This window comes from Symphodus melops (assembly GCF_947650265.1).
Source record: "Symphodus melops genome assembly, chromosome: 18".
NCBI classification, from domain to species: domain Eukaryota; kingdom Metazoa; phylum Chordata; class Actinopteri; order Labriformes; family Labridae; genus Symphodus; species Symphodus melops.
In genome coordinates, this window is record NC_136708.1 from 19,275,155 (window position 1) to 19,293,391 (window position 18,237).

Below are 18,237 nucleotides of genomic sequence, written 5' to 3' on the forward strand. Positions count from 1 at the left end.
CCAGTGTTGACAGTAAAGTGAGCTATTTGCTAAACAGCCAGATCATTATCTCCAGTCACAATAAATATGAGGCTGAATTTAAAGGGGCCTTCCAAAAAAAACAGTAACGCCCCTCCACGTCGTTTCTATTCCTGTGCGTAAATCGGTGTTTCCAAAGCGCTCCTGTCGCGCTGCTTCGCATCCAGATGTGTGTGTCTGTGTGTGTGTGTGTGTCTGTTGTCTTTACGGCGCGACGAAGACGTCGAGGAGCCTCTGAACCAATCAGCACCACCGGTGGGCGGGTCGTGTCTGTGTGTGTGTGGACTGTTGTGGATATAGAAAAAAAATGGACAATTTATCACGCACATTCATCATTCACATCCCGACGGGGAGACCTGCCCCTTGCGCGAGGAATTGAGTCGCAAATGCCGGCCGTGGTGTGAAGAGGAAAACAAAGCAGAGAGGGGAAGAGCGCCGCTCGTTACCCGGTAAGGACGAGCTCTGTGTCGGGGAGAAGTGTCAGTGCGCAGCGGGGATGGTGCTGGCTGATTTCTGTGTTCATTGTAGGTGTGTGTACTTCAACAATAACGGATAAACGTGATGAGAAAGGTAGGCTACATGTTGTGTCCGAGTTTACGTATCATTTGGCTCTTATGGATTAATGCAGGCTCGTGCTTATAATAATAATAATAATAATAATAATAATAATAATAATAATAAAAACACACATCCAGTTGTCCCTTGATATTGTGGCGACACAGGTTGCGATCGTATCTCATTTGTCTTCCTTGCTCCTGCTTTATTGTTTGCCTTTGTCACTCACGCTGCTCTGGTGTGGAGCAGGAATCACACACGTTGAAATAAAAGCCACATTTTACAATAGTTTTGTTTTTATTGTAGTGATTGTGGAGCGATGAAATCATCCCAGAAGAAAGGGGTCGGCGTTTGCAAACCTAAACAGAGTGAGTGTATAAGTGCAACAGGGGCACTTTAATTCACCACTGGATTATCGTGCCATGCCAGCCTTCAGCCTATTTGACAGCCTGTGACAGTAAATCTGGGTGGCCGTGGAAGCAGCAGGGAGCGATGATGTTCTGGTAAATGAGAGAGGTGCATGCTGGATAATAATTTAAAAAAAGGAGCATGCGAGAGGGCTCTCTGGGAAATCTGGAGGGAGAGACAGACTGTCAGACAGGAGCTGACAGAGAAGCACGCTTCACCTCAGATTATTTGTCCGGACGGTGTGTGTGTGTGTGTGTGTGTGTGTGTGTGTTTGTTTGTAACTCAATCAAATCCCAGGGTTTTTGCATTTTTGAAGAAGTTGGGTGTTTTAGATCCTGTGCAGCTGTTGGGAGTTGTTGCAGGACGCTCAACAGTTCAATCAGGGCGCTGAAACGGCTTCAGAGGGAGGGCCGGAGAGTCTGGATCTCCCTGTTGACCTCCACCTGCACCAGATCTCCGTGTCACTGAGTGACAGGTAGGCTTGAATGCAGCTTGTCTGCTACTATTCAGACTGATGCTTTCATGGACCTCAATGATCACTTCCACCGCTACTGTAGTTCTTCTTCATCTGGCTGCTTCACAAGCTTTTGTATCAGCCCTCTAAAAGTGTTTGAGGAAATCTTCCGCACACGTTGAAATCTTTTGGCAGATGATCTACATGCCTCTCCAACTGGACAGATGGGCTGCGGGTGGCACATTTTCTCTGCCACCATCCAAGAATATTAAATAATGTTCCAACTAGTTCAGCTGTCACACTGTTTGTTGGGAGCTGAATCACTTACATCTTTAAGTACACCGAAAAAGAAGAGGCGGAACATGACAGAAACATTTATTTGGAGAACAGGAGAGTACGGGACGGCGTATCCTCGCAGAAGTACAACGCAGTAGATTTAATTGTGAAAGTCAAAATGAAGCCTGTCTTGACAGCTGTGGGGACTTTCTATTTAAATCGAAGCTACTTACAGCATGGTTCCAACAGTCAAAAGAAACAAACCGCATGACTGTTTCACTTGATGAAGCCCACACTAAAAACACTTTGTTCTTCCTCCTGTCCCTCATGCATTCACGATACAGCGGTTAATAGCTCAGGAAGGAGCAAAAAATCTCCTGCCTCCACATCCTGCTAAGTGGCCCATGTATTAATGAATCCCTAAGAAGCAAACAAGGCTGCCCAGGTTCATTGCAGCAATTAATATCAAGTGTCTTGTTATTTTTGGGATTAAGAACAGAAGAGACAGAGACGTCAGTGATCCAACGTAAAATGCTTTCATAAGCAGGGATGTGTGGAGGAGAAAAAGGCTCTCTGGGGATGGCGGCTCCTCGTTGCATGGATTTCATCTAGTATATGAAATGGCGTTATTGTGAAAGCAGCCCCCTCGTCTTGATGGGATTTTGCATTCATGACGGTTGTGTAATACCGTCCCTGGTGATTAAGAGAAGCACAGGTCTTTGAATTGGCCAATAATGGGAGTTTTTTTATACACCAGATACGACGGGCGTCTCCATGATAAAGACATCGATTAGAGGAGAGTCAGCGTGCAACCTTTGAACGCTGTTAACCCTCCATGGGTCACTGTTATCTTTTGACATTCTAAACAGGCTGACGAGTAAAAAGGCTGAAAATAAATACAACACAGTAAGTGTATATAAAGGCTTATACACTGAATGGTTGGAGGTAGAGCTGTTTTGTTTAATTAATGAATTGATCAAAATAAATGAATCAACAGATATTCTGCTAATTGATGAATCACTTTAACCAAGGGTTGAAAATTATTAATAGCCAAAAAACCACTGCAACCCATCAGTTTCCTGCATTGTATAGGAACCATATGCAACATTGCATCCTTGCTATTAAATAATTTAATTTAATCAATTGATTACTTCCAAGAAAAAGGTCAAATATTTACTGATGTTACTGCTGTCTCTTCAAAAGCTGGACTCGTTGCTTTTTGGAACATTTTGTAAACGAAACCTTTTGAACATTTATTTTGAGAAAAAGATCTTTGAAGAAGCCGCTTTTGGCTTTTTTAAAAACATATTTTTTTTTTTTTACAATTTTTTGATCTGTGATAACAAAAATAATCAATCGTTGCAGATGAGGAACAACTTTGAATCTGTCAAATGTTTAGAAAATGGATGAATTGTTTGGGTGACTTCAAAGGCTTAATGATAAACTAGTTAGTCATCATTGTAAAAGTATTTGGAAATATCAGTTATAAGTTGGAGCTTTGCTGATTATTTTGAAGCAAACCTGACACCTGCTGGTTCTTTGATGCCCTTTAATGTCAAAGATTAAAGTGCTGATTTTAACTGGGGGAACTCACTTTAAATTAATTTGGTCTTCAAAATGTTTATTATTCCTTAAATGTTGCCTTGGCTGTTGATTTCACAACCTGTCTGTATTCTGTTTAATCACTGCTGTTCCTGTGAAGAAACTTGGATTTTGAAAAGTGCTCTTTTAACAAACGTTATCACCGTTTGTTTGGGGAACACCCGATTTGAAAGCATCCACTTGCATTCTGGGAATTTTGTGCTAACTATTTTGAACATTTTGATGATGTTTTTTAGACTAAGGGACTAATCTTAAAAACATATCACATGTACTAAAAATCCCTGTACGTTGCAAGCTGTATACTCAAAGGCAGGGAAATCTTTTAAGAGGCCGTTCTCTTCAAGCCAAAAAGAACCTACTGCTTTAATCTCACACACCAGGGACTCTCTTTTAATTGAACAGCGTTTAAATTGTGCCCCTCTTTCCTTATCCCAGGGTCAGATCGTATATCATCCCTGTGTTTGTCAAGGTCAGATTGTTTATGGGCCGACCTGATGCGAGCTCTGTGATAGGACTGTCTGCAGGCTGGAGTAGCTGCATATAAGATGAGTAGTGGTGAGGATGCACAGTGAGCAGCGCCGGTTAATAAGGCAGATGGATTTCACTACATGTCGCCTCTGCTGTGCCTGTTGTCAGGTGTACAGTCAGGCATCCAGAACGCAGCACGGTGCACTCGCTGTCTCACTGTCCCCGGTTGGTTTTGCCTCTCTCTGCACTGTTCCCTATGATCTTCGTGGCCATGTGTGATTTAGCCAATTTGCTGTCCCTCTTCTCGGCCTGCAAACCGTTCTCTCAAATTGAGAGCGTGAGCCTGAACCTCCTAATAACTGCTTCTACCCATCTTGTTCATTCTGTTAATTAGCCCTTGTGGCGTTCGTGTGCAGCATATTGTTGAGACATAATTAATCAAGCCGGCTTATAATTACGCTGGGTTTTGGTATGTGAGCTCGGTTGGGAGGCCGCTTACATTTTTCAGGGCGTTCGGTTTGAGGTAAACATCTTATTAACCGTGTCAGAGTTCCTGTACTGTTACATTAAGGTGGAGACAAAAGTGCTGTTATCCATATTATGAAAATGGCCTTCAAAATAGCAGCGCTTTATTATGTTTATGGCCATTTTGCTTCAGAGGCGGTGGAACTAATGGAAAAGAATTTTCTAGTAGCTGTGTGTAGACGGCATGAGAGAAGACTTCGTTTCCCTTAAAAAGCCATTTGTTCAGCATATGCGTGTGTGTGTGTGTGTGTGTGTGTGTGTTTATATATTCATACAGTGTGTGGGAGTGTTAAGAGTATCTCCATTTTTAAGGGCAGCTCGTAGGTGAGGGCAGAAAATAGACCATGGATCACATCCCAGTTATAAGCCTTTAATGCAGGTCTGTCAGGGGAGACGGACCCTTCCTTTTTACTGCGGTTAGTGAATCTTCTGCCTCGCCTTCCTTTGGCTCACCGCTCACTGACTGATACGAGAACAGACAAAATGCTCACACTCACAGACCCCTGCACAGGTTGCACTGTCAGAAATAGATTGTAACCTCTGCTTTCATGCTATTTACATTCACACCAATGAAAATACACACAGTTGACGAGCCAATCAAAGCCCGGCAAATCCTTCACTGGACTCGCTCTTAAACTGGGTCTCTATAAACATGGTGCAATAGCTAACGGTGGTTCCAAAACTGAGGGTACGTAGCCTCCATAAGGTCACGAGACACATTCGAGGGGTCTTACAAGGACGCTAGACGCTCCAAGACATTTTGGTTTATTTTTCTAAGTTTGTGCTTTGTTTGTGCTTTTTGCTTCACGATACAAAGTGCCCTGAATGATGAGTAATCTGCCCCTGGGACTTTTTCCAAAGTTTACAGTTTCAAAAACATGGAATTCAAATAGACTTATTTGCGCTTTCTACAGTCTTAAAGAACAAGATCAGTCCAAAAGGGCCGACCTCTGTTGGATGCACATGTACTAAGCTGAGAGCAATTAGTTGCACCTGATCCTGAGTTTGGTTCAAAGCAGCACATTCGAGACTTGTCATATTTGTATTTCTTATGTAGTTTGTCATCTTTTTATCGTTCATTTGAAAAGCATGTAGTATTTACACCAACTGCAAAATGATGGACTTCCAAATCCAATTAAATTAATCATTTTAATCGGAGTTGCATCATGCCAAGAAAGTTTCAACGGGGATGAGTACTTGTTGAAGGCACTGTAAGTAATTTTATGTCCCCAGACAAGACTGCCATCTTGCATTCTATTTGCATATGATTTTGTTCTCAACGCTAACGCAGGATTTACCAAAGGAAACGATAAAGAATACCATGTAACATTGAAAAAAAAAAATCTGATTCCCTTTTAGCTGATTCACATAATGTGACTGCTGAAGAAAAAAATGTATGTTTTCTTCTTCTGCTGCTTCAATTGAGATTTTAATAAGGCACGTCTGAAAGCTTCAAATCTTCCTACAATAAAACCATTTCGGCAGAACAAGTGACTCCCTGAACTCACAAGCTTGCTTTCAGTTTTGGTGAAATATGTAACAAGTATTTAAGCTCACAAAACGAGAAAACGATTTTGAAACGAGGCGATAACTTCTGCTCCCTGGTCGTGCTGTCATATCTGTCATATCTGTAATGACAGAGTCCAGGATTTAATTTTAGCTCCGCCGAGCCTTCCGCCACACCGCAAGATTTGTGTTTTCTTCACAACACATCATTTTACTGGACAAATGCGTTGCCAGCAAAAACACACATGCCAGATGCATGTTTAAGTATAGTGTAGACACACGCTGAAACTCACACAACCAGAGAAAGTTACTGAAAGGCCTGCTGCCAGTAAACAACGGTCGTTTTTTACAGTGCAGATACACCCGAGATCTGCGTCAGTGTGTTCTACGTCTCCATCGTTCAGGTGGGCTGTCTAAACAAACTCACTGTATCATTTGTGATGGGATGAAAATCTCATTTTACCATTTGGCTCATCCAGTGTCAGTTTACAACGTGCTCTGTGCTACTACGCACATCACTTCAGTCATGATAATGCTGCTGCGGCTTCTGTTACAGTGGCAATGACTCTGCTTATATGGAAAATGGCAGTAATGGTGGCGGTGGATTTCATTCGATTGTGTTTATGTCTGGTGCTGTGGCCACGAAACGGCAAATTGGACAAATAAGGGAAAAGCCGATCAAGCTTAGAAAGGCTGAAATCTCTTCTTCAGAATATCCCATTCAGTGGAAAGAAAACAAAAATGGACAGATTCAAAAAGTCCCCGCACAAGGCCATCATCGTTGACATCCATTTCAGAGCACGCCAGTTTTCATTTTCCATCAAAGCCTGTATAAGCACGGTTGAATAAGCTGCTGTGTCAACACAATCTAAAGGAGACAGATGGGATGAGAAAGTTAAATTCCGTTTCCCTGAATAGCTTAATGGTGTTGTTCAGTGGAAAACTGTGGCAGGTAGAAACAGTCAGGGAAGCCCAGAGGAGGAAGTGAAGGGATCGGGTCGAGCTGTCATCTGTATGAGCTATTGATCATTAAGCCGCTGTCCCTGTTGTCATTTTGTCTCTCTCCATCACCACTTTAGTGTCCTTCAGCCTCACCAGCTATTCCCCTCGACTTGTTTTAATCCTGCCCGTTTTAAGTGCTGACCTTCCAGTGTCCTTCACGTCAGACTGTTTTCCGCAGGAAGTCCAGGTTCAGATTCAAACATTGGTAAGAAAAAGAGATACGCCCTTTTTAGTTGTCCTTTACATTTTGCTCATACTTAATTTGGCGCCCCCCAAACATGTATGTAAGTATTTCATCAAACTGTGGTTTCATACCACAACAGATCCCAGCTGGAACAAAATACAAGAATAGGCTTCAACTAAAAAAATAAGTGGATGTCGTCTCTTGATGTCAAAAGTCAAGCCTAAGCAAAGGTGCCTTAATGAGTTTAATGGCCATCAGGGGGCGACTCCACTGATTGCCAAATTGTTTTAATTGAATAGAAATCTATGAGAAAAATAACCCAATACATCTGACTGGATTATGGTCGGTTGTTGTTGTTTTTTTTAACACAGCTTCATGTTTATTTTGTAAGTCTAAGTCCCTTTAAAAAACAAATGTAATCAAATAGATGATAAAGTAAGCTATGCCAAGGGACAGGACCAGTTTATATTAACAGATCCCTACAGCAGTGACCTGTTAACCAGGATAGAGGCATGTGTAAAGAAAGAGAAAGTGTATCTAAAATTGTTATCCTGATTTGATGACTTCTTGTTCCCAAAAACCAAGATGGTACCTGCCAAAATGTCAACTGTAAGGATGCAAAAGGTTGAAATACTAATTTGTAATGTAGTTGCGGTTACTTTCTCTCAATACATTCAGTAGTAAGAGAAGGAAGGTGCGACTCTTTCTGTTGAAGGACAGTTCTTTTGTCCTACCATCAAACTCCATACAGTACATGGTCAACTTGCCACTTTATTCAAGCTGAACGGAGTGTGTTATATTATGTTTTTCTTCATCGTGTTGTTTCTTAGCGCACTCTTTATGAACCTTCCAAAAAGGTCTCTTGTGCGCTCAAGGCGAGCCAATGATCAAAGACTTTCCGGCCTTGTTGAGTGTATTCCTTATGTCTGTGATTTAGTATTTTGGGCCCACTTTGCTGTATCTCAGCTCCCTCAGCCCCCCTTTTTTTTATTAAGGATGAAATAAAAATATTTTTTTAAAAGGAACACCATGCAGATAGGGGCATCGTTTCAATGTGAAACCCTCAAGTCAGCTTGAGTTGGCTGGAAGACGGAGGCAGAAGGAGAGGAAATAAAAGAAGGGGGAAATGATGGACAGCAGGGAAGAAAGTATAAATGGGAAACAAATGACAGGAGGTGGAATTGAGGGGCTCTGAATCCTGCTCTCACCTCTCCTTGAACCCCATCCTTCCACCTTCAGGCCCCTTTATTCAATGAGCCTTGTGGCTTTTTTCCCTAGCGCAAGTCACCCAACCATAATGATCCATCATTGATCCATGACAGAGGGACCTCTCTCCCCACTTACAGCCACTTCTTGCCAAATTGCACGGATGTTGTCAGGCCTGGTCAGGTCCATGCTTGTCCCAGAGTTTCATTGGCTTACAGTCATCATTATTGGATTCATGTTTTTGGTCAAACATAACACAAAAGTAGAATGGTAGGAATCAACAAAAAACAGTGGAACAAAGACTCTCACGCTCCTGTAGCTGTTAGCAGCAAAACAAGAGAATTGATGTTTTGTATTATTGTCTGAAATGATTTTGTATGAGTCAGGTATTATCCTCATAAACTGAAACATTCTATTGTAATGTTAAAATCAATTCAGGAACGAGCTTTGAGCTTCTGTTTTCTGACAAGTTAAATTGAACCAAGAAAGTCAAGTGAAGGGCTATAAAAAAAAAATCTATTTCTTTGAAAATGGCATGTGTTGGCATGGGAAGAGAAACCTCTGTTGTTGATTTCAAAGCACCTTGGGTCACATAATTCAATATACACATCCATGATAGACTTAATAGAGGCTGTCATTTTTGCAAAGGTGTCCAATGGTGTCAGATCAGATAACTCACTGGGATACATTCTTCAAGACCATCATCATTACCATTATCATAATGATACCCTCCATCACTTTTCTATTACACCTTCTTCCCATCACTATCAATTATCCCTGAAGCCACAAATCTCCAAGACGTATCGCAAAACAGACCCCTCAGCGGAGCGTCTCCTGACAGAGATTGAGGTCTAACTGTGTGTTGGTGGCAGTGGATGTAAAGCAAGAAGAAAAAGAAAAAAAAATCAATGCCTTAACTAAAGTAGCAAGTGAATTATTGATGAGGAGTATGTAATGGGATCCCAAGTGTCTATTTCTCCCCCAACTTGGACTGCTGCTCAGGCTGCCACAGTCGTAGCCAGTGAAGTAGAAACGAGGAAGGTGCCAAACAACCCCCACTTATGTCTCCAGTGGCAAAGCAGCTGACCTGAATTATCTGGTGCTGTTTTGGCTGACACTACCAGCTGGGAGGCTCGCACATACTGTTACAGTTTGAAATCATTTCTGGAAAGCTTCATGTGAACTGGATGCGTTGACTAAAGTCAGCCTGATAGTCAAGTTATAAGGACTGCACTTAGAGTAAAACTGAAGTTCCATTAAAATGGAACAACAACAAAAAACGCTGATTGAAACATAACCTGAGACTGGTTTCCAGTGCCGACTCAAATGGACACGTATCCACGAGCTCCGTCCCTGTCATACTCATGTTTAGTATTTTATTGGTTTTGTGCCAACTTTAATTTTTAAAGGTATAATTACCGATGTTCCTTAACTGTTTCTTTTAAATTGCTTATATATTTCTATTCCTGCACAGGTTATGTACATTTCTTTTTCCTAATTGCACAGGTTTCATGTTTTATTCTTGGTCATATAGGGGGCTTCCTAAATCTTGTAAGAGAGGTTGTTTATTGTAACACATGTCTCGTGTCCTGCATGTCTGGCATACTGCTACTGGATGCCTTAAATTTCCCTCGGGATATTACCCACATTCTAGCAATGTCCATAGGCAGTAAAGAGTTCCCATCTTTACTCAGGTTTTTGTCTGTCTTTAATATAGACACAAAAATGTACCCTGCGTAGTGCTAGTAACCTAATATGAAATATTCCCATTTATGCAGTTCTTAGTGTTCTAAGTATTTTCAATTATTTATCTGGATTTATTCATCCAGAAAAGAGGTAAAATAATGGAATAATGGATTGTTAGACATCTTTATTTTTTTTAACAGTCCAAAATTGAGCATTTTAACCCAGTACACTCAATATGTATTTACATATAAATGCAGGCTATTTCCCATTATGCAAGTGCTTTGCATATCCATAGGAACACTTATGTAACATAGGTATAAGATAATTGTGTTGCTATTAAGTATCATATGCATAAATATCTAAATTTCGCAGTGGAATTTGATTCAGATTTATGGAATAAGATTATTGCAGGGCCCCTGTGTTTACAGTTCCCATTGGAAACTAATATAAACTGAGAATGGCGGTTGGGCTAAAACCATTTTTTCTGTTAATTTCCTTAAGGCTGAGGTTTTTTCTGACATAAATCCTTATTTCCTACATCCTTTCGACATGGGGAAATCAGAGGATGTATTGTTTACCCACATCACCAGATTGAAGCCTTTTTCCATCATAAACAGAGAAGGCAGGGATCACTTCTGCTTGGCTGGAGAGGAGGCAGAAATGGGGAATGTGAATGAGGGGAGCGGCCAGGTGAGACCTGAAAGCTGCCTTTGTGTGGCAGCTGGCAGTAAGAACACTACCCTTCACTGTGAGATCTTCTCCAAACACACACAGGGACACATACACACAAGTACTGTACACGTTGGGGAGTTTATGGGGGGGGGGGGGTCGTTTGGCAAAAATATGAGGCAGAAAAAACCGTTGCAAAATCACGTTTTCTCTCATCAGTTAACGGCAGATTTAGGGGCATAAATGGGCTCTGTTTGCAATATGTGCATCCAAATGTTCATATAAGATGCTCTCTTACTTTCTCCTCTAATGCACATCAACTGTATCTGGCTCAGCTCAACTGGAGCTTGAAGACCGTGATGCTATCTTGTCCTGTCTGCTGCTCCAGATTTGAGTGACTATCTTAAAAAGGCTGTTCCAGGAGTCGGCACACATCGCAGAACAGATGAGACTGTAAATATCCATCTTTTTCACAAGAATGCAGAAGTAATAGAGGGACGGAGAGGGAAGGTTGCCGTCACGCAGAGATGGTTCTGATTTGTAGCTAATCAAGGATGGATACCTTTTTCAGCATGCACTGACTTTCTCATTTTTCTCTCTATGAGCTCAAGAAGAGGAAGGAGAATGACACTTTTAAATCCTTTGGTATGAAAAAAAGATCTCCTTTACTCTCACAATTCAGAGTCATATTCCTCCAGCTCAAGTTGGGACGCTCTTGGCAACTCTCAGAAACGTTTAAAATGACTTAACATTTAGCTGCTTCTTGATTGATCAACAACTGAAAAGATAAACAGCCAGGTAAAAAACCCCAGTTCCCAAAAACGTTTCAACTCGGGACCCCTAAAATAAGGGTGCCAGAGAATGGGGACCCCCACTGTTCCTGGAGGTGGTTCAGTCATGTAACATAGCACACAGCCACACACACACACACACACACAGATGAGATCTAAACCAGGAATCGAGAAAGTTAACTTGTACCACCACGGCTGTGAAGAAGAAAAAAGCTTTGTCATTTCAGATGAAACTGGTGATGATCAAGTGTTCCTTTATGGCATCTCTTAAGACAGATTTTTCACAGCTAACCCCAGAGTGTTTCTCCCTCTTGGTCGCAGAGTGGCCACTCAGCCTGTGTACTGATCTGTATTCTTGTTTGTTTACTCTTCCCCAGGAGAGGCCCTGCAGACAGCAGTCCCGCCAGGCACCATGAGGCAGCAAGCTTGGCCTGTGAGCGCGGAGAAATCACCCTTCATCACTCTCAACTGGACCGGGCAGGGGAGGAAATGCATACAGAAGCAACAGCAGCAGAGACCGGCTAATACACTCGTCTGAGAGTACAGTGGAGAGCAAATGGGGAAGGCAGGAAGAGATTGAGCGAGGGGAGTGAGTAACTCGGATTTCATCGTCCTAAATGGCAAAGTGGACTGGGCTACACTCAGAGGCAGGGATGTCCTTGTTAACACATTGTCCTCCGTTAGAAGCTCCTTGTTAGAAATCACAAATCAGTCCCCCGCCCCTGTGAGGCTATCGAGCTGAGGGGCTGAGGAGAGGAAACCGAGAGGACGAGAGAGAGAGAGACAGAGCAGAAAAAAGAGACAGTGACAGGCCCCCATGCAGGCGCGTAAGAAGTATGTTCTGCTGGGCTTGTGTGCGTGCTGCTGGCTGGTCCTCTTTTATTGGGGTGGAGGAGTCCAGCTGCGTCTGCTTCGCCTGCTGACGCGGCACCGAGGGGAAGTGGTTCGCCCCTGGCCCAACTGGACTGACAAGGCATTCCTGCCCCGCTATGCCCACCTGGACGAGCTCCAGACGGATCCAGGGACGGCCGAATCGCCACGCCAGCGCCGCCAGACTTGGCCTGCCATTTACAAGGACAGTCGCTGCCGCATGGAGACCTGTTTTGACTTCTCGAGGTGTCGCCGCAGAGGAAGGGAAGGATTCAGGGTGTATATTTATCCATCAGAGAAAAACGACCGCGTGTCGGAAAGCTACAGGAAGATCCTGACTTCAATAGGTGAGTCCCGTTACTACACCTCAGATCCTCGAGAAGCGTGTCTGTTTGTGCTCGGGATAGACACCTTAGATCGGGACCAGCTATCAGGACAGTTTGTGCCCAATGTGGACGAACGGATCCGTGGTTACCCGCTGTGGAATGACGGTCGGAACCACCTTATATTCAATCTGTACTCTGGCACCTGGCCTAATTACACAGAGGACCTGGGCTTCAACATCGGCCAGGCCATCCTAGCCAAAGCCAGCCTCAACACGGAACATTTTAGGCCAGGTTTTGATGTCTCAATCCCGCTGTTCTCAAAGGATCATCCACAGAAGGGTGGAGAACGGGGATGGCTGGTGAGAAACACCATACCGCCTCGGAGAAAGTACCTGCTGATGTTCAAAGGAAAGCGGTATCTCACAGGCATTGGTTCGGACACAAGAAACGCTCTCCATCACATCCACAACGGAAAGGACATTGTGTCGCTAACAACATGCCGACATGGGAAGGACTGGGAGAAGCATAAAGATGCCCGCTGTGACCATGACAACTTGGAATATGAAAGGTAAGACTTGGGTCACATTGGTTGCCTTTGGGGAGGGCAGCATTGAGGCGATGTTAAACATGAGAAGCTATGTGTGAGCCTGTTCGGCATTATATAAAGATGTACAGGGAACAAAATGGCCAGATATCTTTTTGATTGGGGAATACACTGTGGTGTTCCATTCACGACTTTTTTGAACTTAGCATGCTGTTTTATTGGTCTTTTAGACGTCTTTGATTTTCTGCGAGCAGTGTCAGTGGTAGTGCTTTAGGTCCCACTGGGTATTTTTGTCTCTCTTTCATGGCTGCACAATTCTTGACAGTCAAGGTTCAAGATGTTTGGCAGTTGCTTTGAAGATCAAAGATTTTAAACGCAGCCGTAAGTCTCTGAAAGGCAGTTTTCTTGTTCTTGTATTTGCATGAGAACAGCTGAACAAGGGATGTAATGTGGCCAGCTTGTAAGAACTGACCTTGACCTTTTCTATTATTCAAAGCATGGATTAATATAACAATATGTGCTTGTCAAAATGTGCGGAAAAAACAAGAACCTCCATAGTTAGAGCCATTTTGTATCCCAGTGTTTACCAGTGCAACACAAAGAAAAAGATACAGCTAATTAATTACAAATGAAACTTCTGTGTGTAACGAGCCATAGCAAAGGTCAAGTCTATGAATGGTTTTGTGAAATCTCTGAATACCCCAGAGGTGAGGCAAGGGATGCAGTATTATTATTATTTTTCACATAAGACTTGTCCTCGCATTGGAGACAAGCTAACCTTTTCCACTTTAATATCAATTATATTGTGCCGTTCGCTGATTGGATTGTGGATGGAGTGGGTTTAAAGACATTGGGTAATTAGATTCTGGCAACATCTGCGATACATACGGCAATGATTCATTATTTAAACTAATTAATTTCAGAATGTCACTTTTGCAGGAGTTTTAAAACACACATATCATTAACCACAATGCATTTCTGCTCCAGCCTTATGTTCAGCTGGTATGATTGGTTGTTAAGTATGTGGAGACCATTGTTGAGTTGTAATGAAAATCGAAACAAATCCATCTGCAAATGATGTGGCAGCATTTTGGTAAACAAATGTATCCTCTCACTATTTGTTATTATCCCCCCCAACTGGCTTACTGGAACTCAAAAAGTGTATTTAAAACATTAAATAGGAACTTATGTACTGTATGTCATGTATTTTCTCTCTGTAAAGTGTTCTATTGAGGACCCTGAATCCAGAGACTTCAGGTTCTTTCTCAAATATAGAGAAGGATGAATATAAATGCCTAACAGAAGTTTGATTGCATGCAGATTTATGGCCTCCCATCGGTCCGTGCAATTGCCTAATTACAAAGCATATGTGGAGGAACTATACTGTACAATCTTAGAGCATCGGCCTCTTCTTCTCCTAACACTTTGCAGTTAAACTCTCTGAAGCTGAAGTGCCGACACATCTCTTTATTAGCTATAAAGTCTGTTCCCGTCCATTCATACCCAGATAGCAAGAGAATGCTGGTCTGATGGTTCAGAACATTCACAGACAGGAGAAGATGGATTTTATGCAAACTGAAGTGTAGAGAATAAGGAGTTGAAGCCTCAGGGAACTGTCCAGAGAAGAAGTATGTAAGACTCCTCTAAAGGGTTTGACAAACACAATTAGACTGCAAAGCAACATTTGAAAGACTTATCAGATAGATAGATAGATAGATAGATAGATAGATAGATAGATAGATAGATAGATAGATAGATAGATAGATAGATAGATAGATAGATAGATAGATAGATAGATAGATAGATAGATAGATAGATAGATAGATAGATAGATAGATAGATAGATACTTTATTGATCCCGAGGGAAATTCAAGCACTGTTTGAACATCAGTACATCATTGCTGTCTTTCTTCCATTATTAGACAATTAGTTAACAAATATATTTTTTATATTCAGTAGGATGTTTTAAATGGATCCCTTGTCTGATTAATAATTTGATGGGACATGGGATGCTTGCTATAACAACTGAGCTAAACCAGTGCCCTGTGCCAGACTTTTTGCCTTTTTCTTTTTAAAGTGTAACATTTATTCATGGTGTCTGAAAAAAAAACATTGATTTGCTGTCCTAAACTGGATCCTATAACCTGAGCCTTTTCACTGTGGCTATTCTACTCTCAAAAAGCCAGATCGCATCATAAGGTCACATAGTGGATTTTTTAGTCCCTTAAGCCTTAAGTGGTATTTATAAAAGTGGTTCATTTTGGCTAAAATGATGGACAGTTATCTGTGGTGGAATTTTTGGCATCTATTTAGATTTCGATGCACAGACATTATTTGGTTCATTCACTATTCCTGATGTCTGTCAGACCTGATAAGAAAAGCAAGGACAGCTAACTGTGTCAAGAGGCCCTTATACCTGCATGTTTGGCAGAACTTAATGTTGGCTCCAAATTGCTCCAGACATCAGACATCTAAACTAGTTTAGATGGGTTAATATGACATTGACAATAATAGCCACTTTGTGATGGCAAGCATCAGACGTGTTCTGCGACTTTACTTCTCCTCTGGAGTCTTGTATGTTTAAACTTTCTTCAACTAAAACCATATGAGTCTCCCTGAATCATTTCTTCTATGAAGTCAAGTTCTTATATATTTCTACCGCAGTAGCTCGTATAAAAAAGTGTCAAAACTGAGTAAGTCTATCCTTGTTTAACAACCTTTTAATGGTTTTCAGTTAAACTAAGGTGTAGAAAGACAGCAACATTTTAATGGTTGCTCACTGGATACAAAGAACACAGCATAGCCAAGAGATATGTCATGTACTAAATAATAACTCTCTAAGCTAAAATGATAGCACCTAGAAGTTATAAGGCATGATTGCTAGCTTGGTAGTTAGTTTAAGTTAGCAAGCTGGCTAGCTTTGATGGATAAGATCTCAGTTCAGTCGACCTGTTGGTGCCAACATACATGTCTACAAACCTTTTACCTTTCATTTTGAGGAATTAAAATTCCAGAAGATGATTTTTAAACCATTTTTGCCTGCTTTGCTATTACAAGCTAACAAACAGTAATACAGACAACTTGGTTTAATCTGTGAAGTGAACACTGAGCAGCACAGTTTAATATTATTTTAATTCTCAATGTTTACTGTGAAGATCAGCTTTTGAAATCGATTATAAGGCTTTAGTGAATCTTAAAGTTGAATAATTTAATCCATTTTTCTTGGCTCTTTAGGATACAGTCGTTGAAGTAAAGAAATTAAACTTGCCTAAAATGATTTGAACATATCAAACGATTTTCGAGAGTAAATACTGTTTAATATTAAAACCGTTACTGTTCTTTACATCTCAATCCCTGAATTTGTTGTGTGTATTACTGACCACCTTTGCTTGCGTAAGAGAAGCCTGTTAAACGGCAACACTTGAGTTAAAGTCTGAGCCTCCTGGAGGTGGCGGTTATTTTCAGTTGCTATCGAATGAATGCTCACAGCAAATGTTTTTAAACTGCACAATATGACTTTTCAAGTATCATTCACTCTGGGTTCAGCAGTTTGTAGGCGGTTATGATCCAAGGACACTGCTAGCTGCTGTAGCTTATGACAGACTACCTTCAGCTTGTTTACATTGGACCAGGCAGCGAAGGGATGGAGCTCCTCAACACTGTATGAATGAGCTCATTTATTCCACACAACCCACTACTCAGACACCCGGGTGGGCAGGGGGGGTGGGATGTGGGAGCAGGGAGGGGAGGTTAGTAGGGGGGAGTTGTTGAGAGTCCCGTGTGGTATTATGTGGTGGAACTGGATAACAGCTCCGTGGGTGCAAGGGTGTGAATGGGGGAAGCAATGTGAGAGACAGCTGCCTATTTGGGGAAAAATACAGAGAAGGAACTCTTTTGTTCTCTTTTCTATATCTTTTCGTGGAAATGTGAGGTTTGTAGCCTTGGAGCGAGAGAGAGAAGTGTGAAGGAAGGTTGGGCGAGGGATCTGTCTCTTCTTTTATGCAGAAGACATGGGGGTTTCATAGGCAACAAAGAGAGAAGAAAACTCCGATAAACAAAATGCAAGAGGAATGATTGGGCCAGGTAGAGACCCACCCTTGCCCCATCCATCTGCTTTTCTGGCACATTCTCTTATTTCTTTGAAGTCTTCCCATCAGTCTTTTCTGTGCTTTTCTTTCACGCTACGCTTCAACATTTGCCAAAGATCCTGCATTTTATAAAAACACACGGACTGAAAATAATTGTTAGTTTCACAGAGAGAGCCTGTCTGTTTTTTGTATTTGTGTGGGACTGTCACAGATCTATATGCATGAGATTGTTTCTCTGTGACACGCACAGTGAGGCTCTTAGAAGGTGGTACCAGGTTAATGAGCGCATGCATCTGCTACACCGGCAGATTAGCCCCGAGGGACCCGGCGAAGACAGAGACCAGCAAAGGGCACGAGGAGGAGGGGAAGGGGGATAAGGAAGTAAGATGGAGGGGGGACTCAGACGGATGAAAAGATTGTCATGACATCATTTTTCGGTTGAAGTAAAACCTGAAAATCCCAACTCTCTTTTTGCAAGAGTGAGAAAATAATAGGGCCCCATGGGGACTGCCTCCAACGATCCTGCCTTTTTTTTTTTTGGTTCTACATATATATATATAGATATAAATATACTGTATTATTTAACAAAAATATGACAGAATTTATTTAACCCTAACCCTTACTAACAGGGGGAGCTTGTTATTTTAAGCACTCAACCTGTGCAGCACTAAAATTCAACATCATCCCGCAATCTGACCCATACAGCAAAATATCCAACCATCACAGGAAACATCACAAGAACCCCGGAAACACCACTGTTTCCTTTTTTGTCTAATGGTATAATCATAAATAAAGTTCAGTGTTTTGTCTTTAAATGTATGCATCTATTACTGAAACTCGTCCTCCAGGAGGCAACTGGAACCAAACAGCTGGAAACGATGTTTTTGTCCAGGCCAATGGGACACAATTTCACAACACAAGAACCATTTCTTCTATCCTTAATCACATGTCATTCCAGTTCACACAGCCTACAATCTTCTACTGTCAATCCTCTGACATTCTGCTGAGCAAAATCAATTGCACGAAAAAATAAATGTTGGCTTTCCCAAGTCCCTAAAA

The 18,237-nt window shown here is 41.8% G+C and overlaps 1 protein-coding gene across 1 annotated transcript in view; it reads left to right on the forward strand.

The window, feature by feature from the left end:
• The first annotated feature begins 229 nt into the window (after window positions 1–229).
• The window catches only part of ext1c (exostoses (multiple) 1c), an 87,164-nt gene continuing 69,156 nt past the window's right edge, over window positions 230–18,237 (forward strand). Inside the window, exons 1-2 of the mRNA XM_079367853.1 lie at window positions 230–467; window positions 11,728–13,114. Of these exons, the coding sequence (XP_079223979.1) occupies window positions 12,168–13,114 (947 nt within the window). The 5' untranslated portion in view covers window positions 230–467; window positions 11,728–12,167. The remainder of the gene's footprint in view (window positions 468–11,727; window positions 13,115–18,237) is intronic.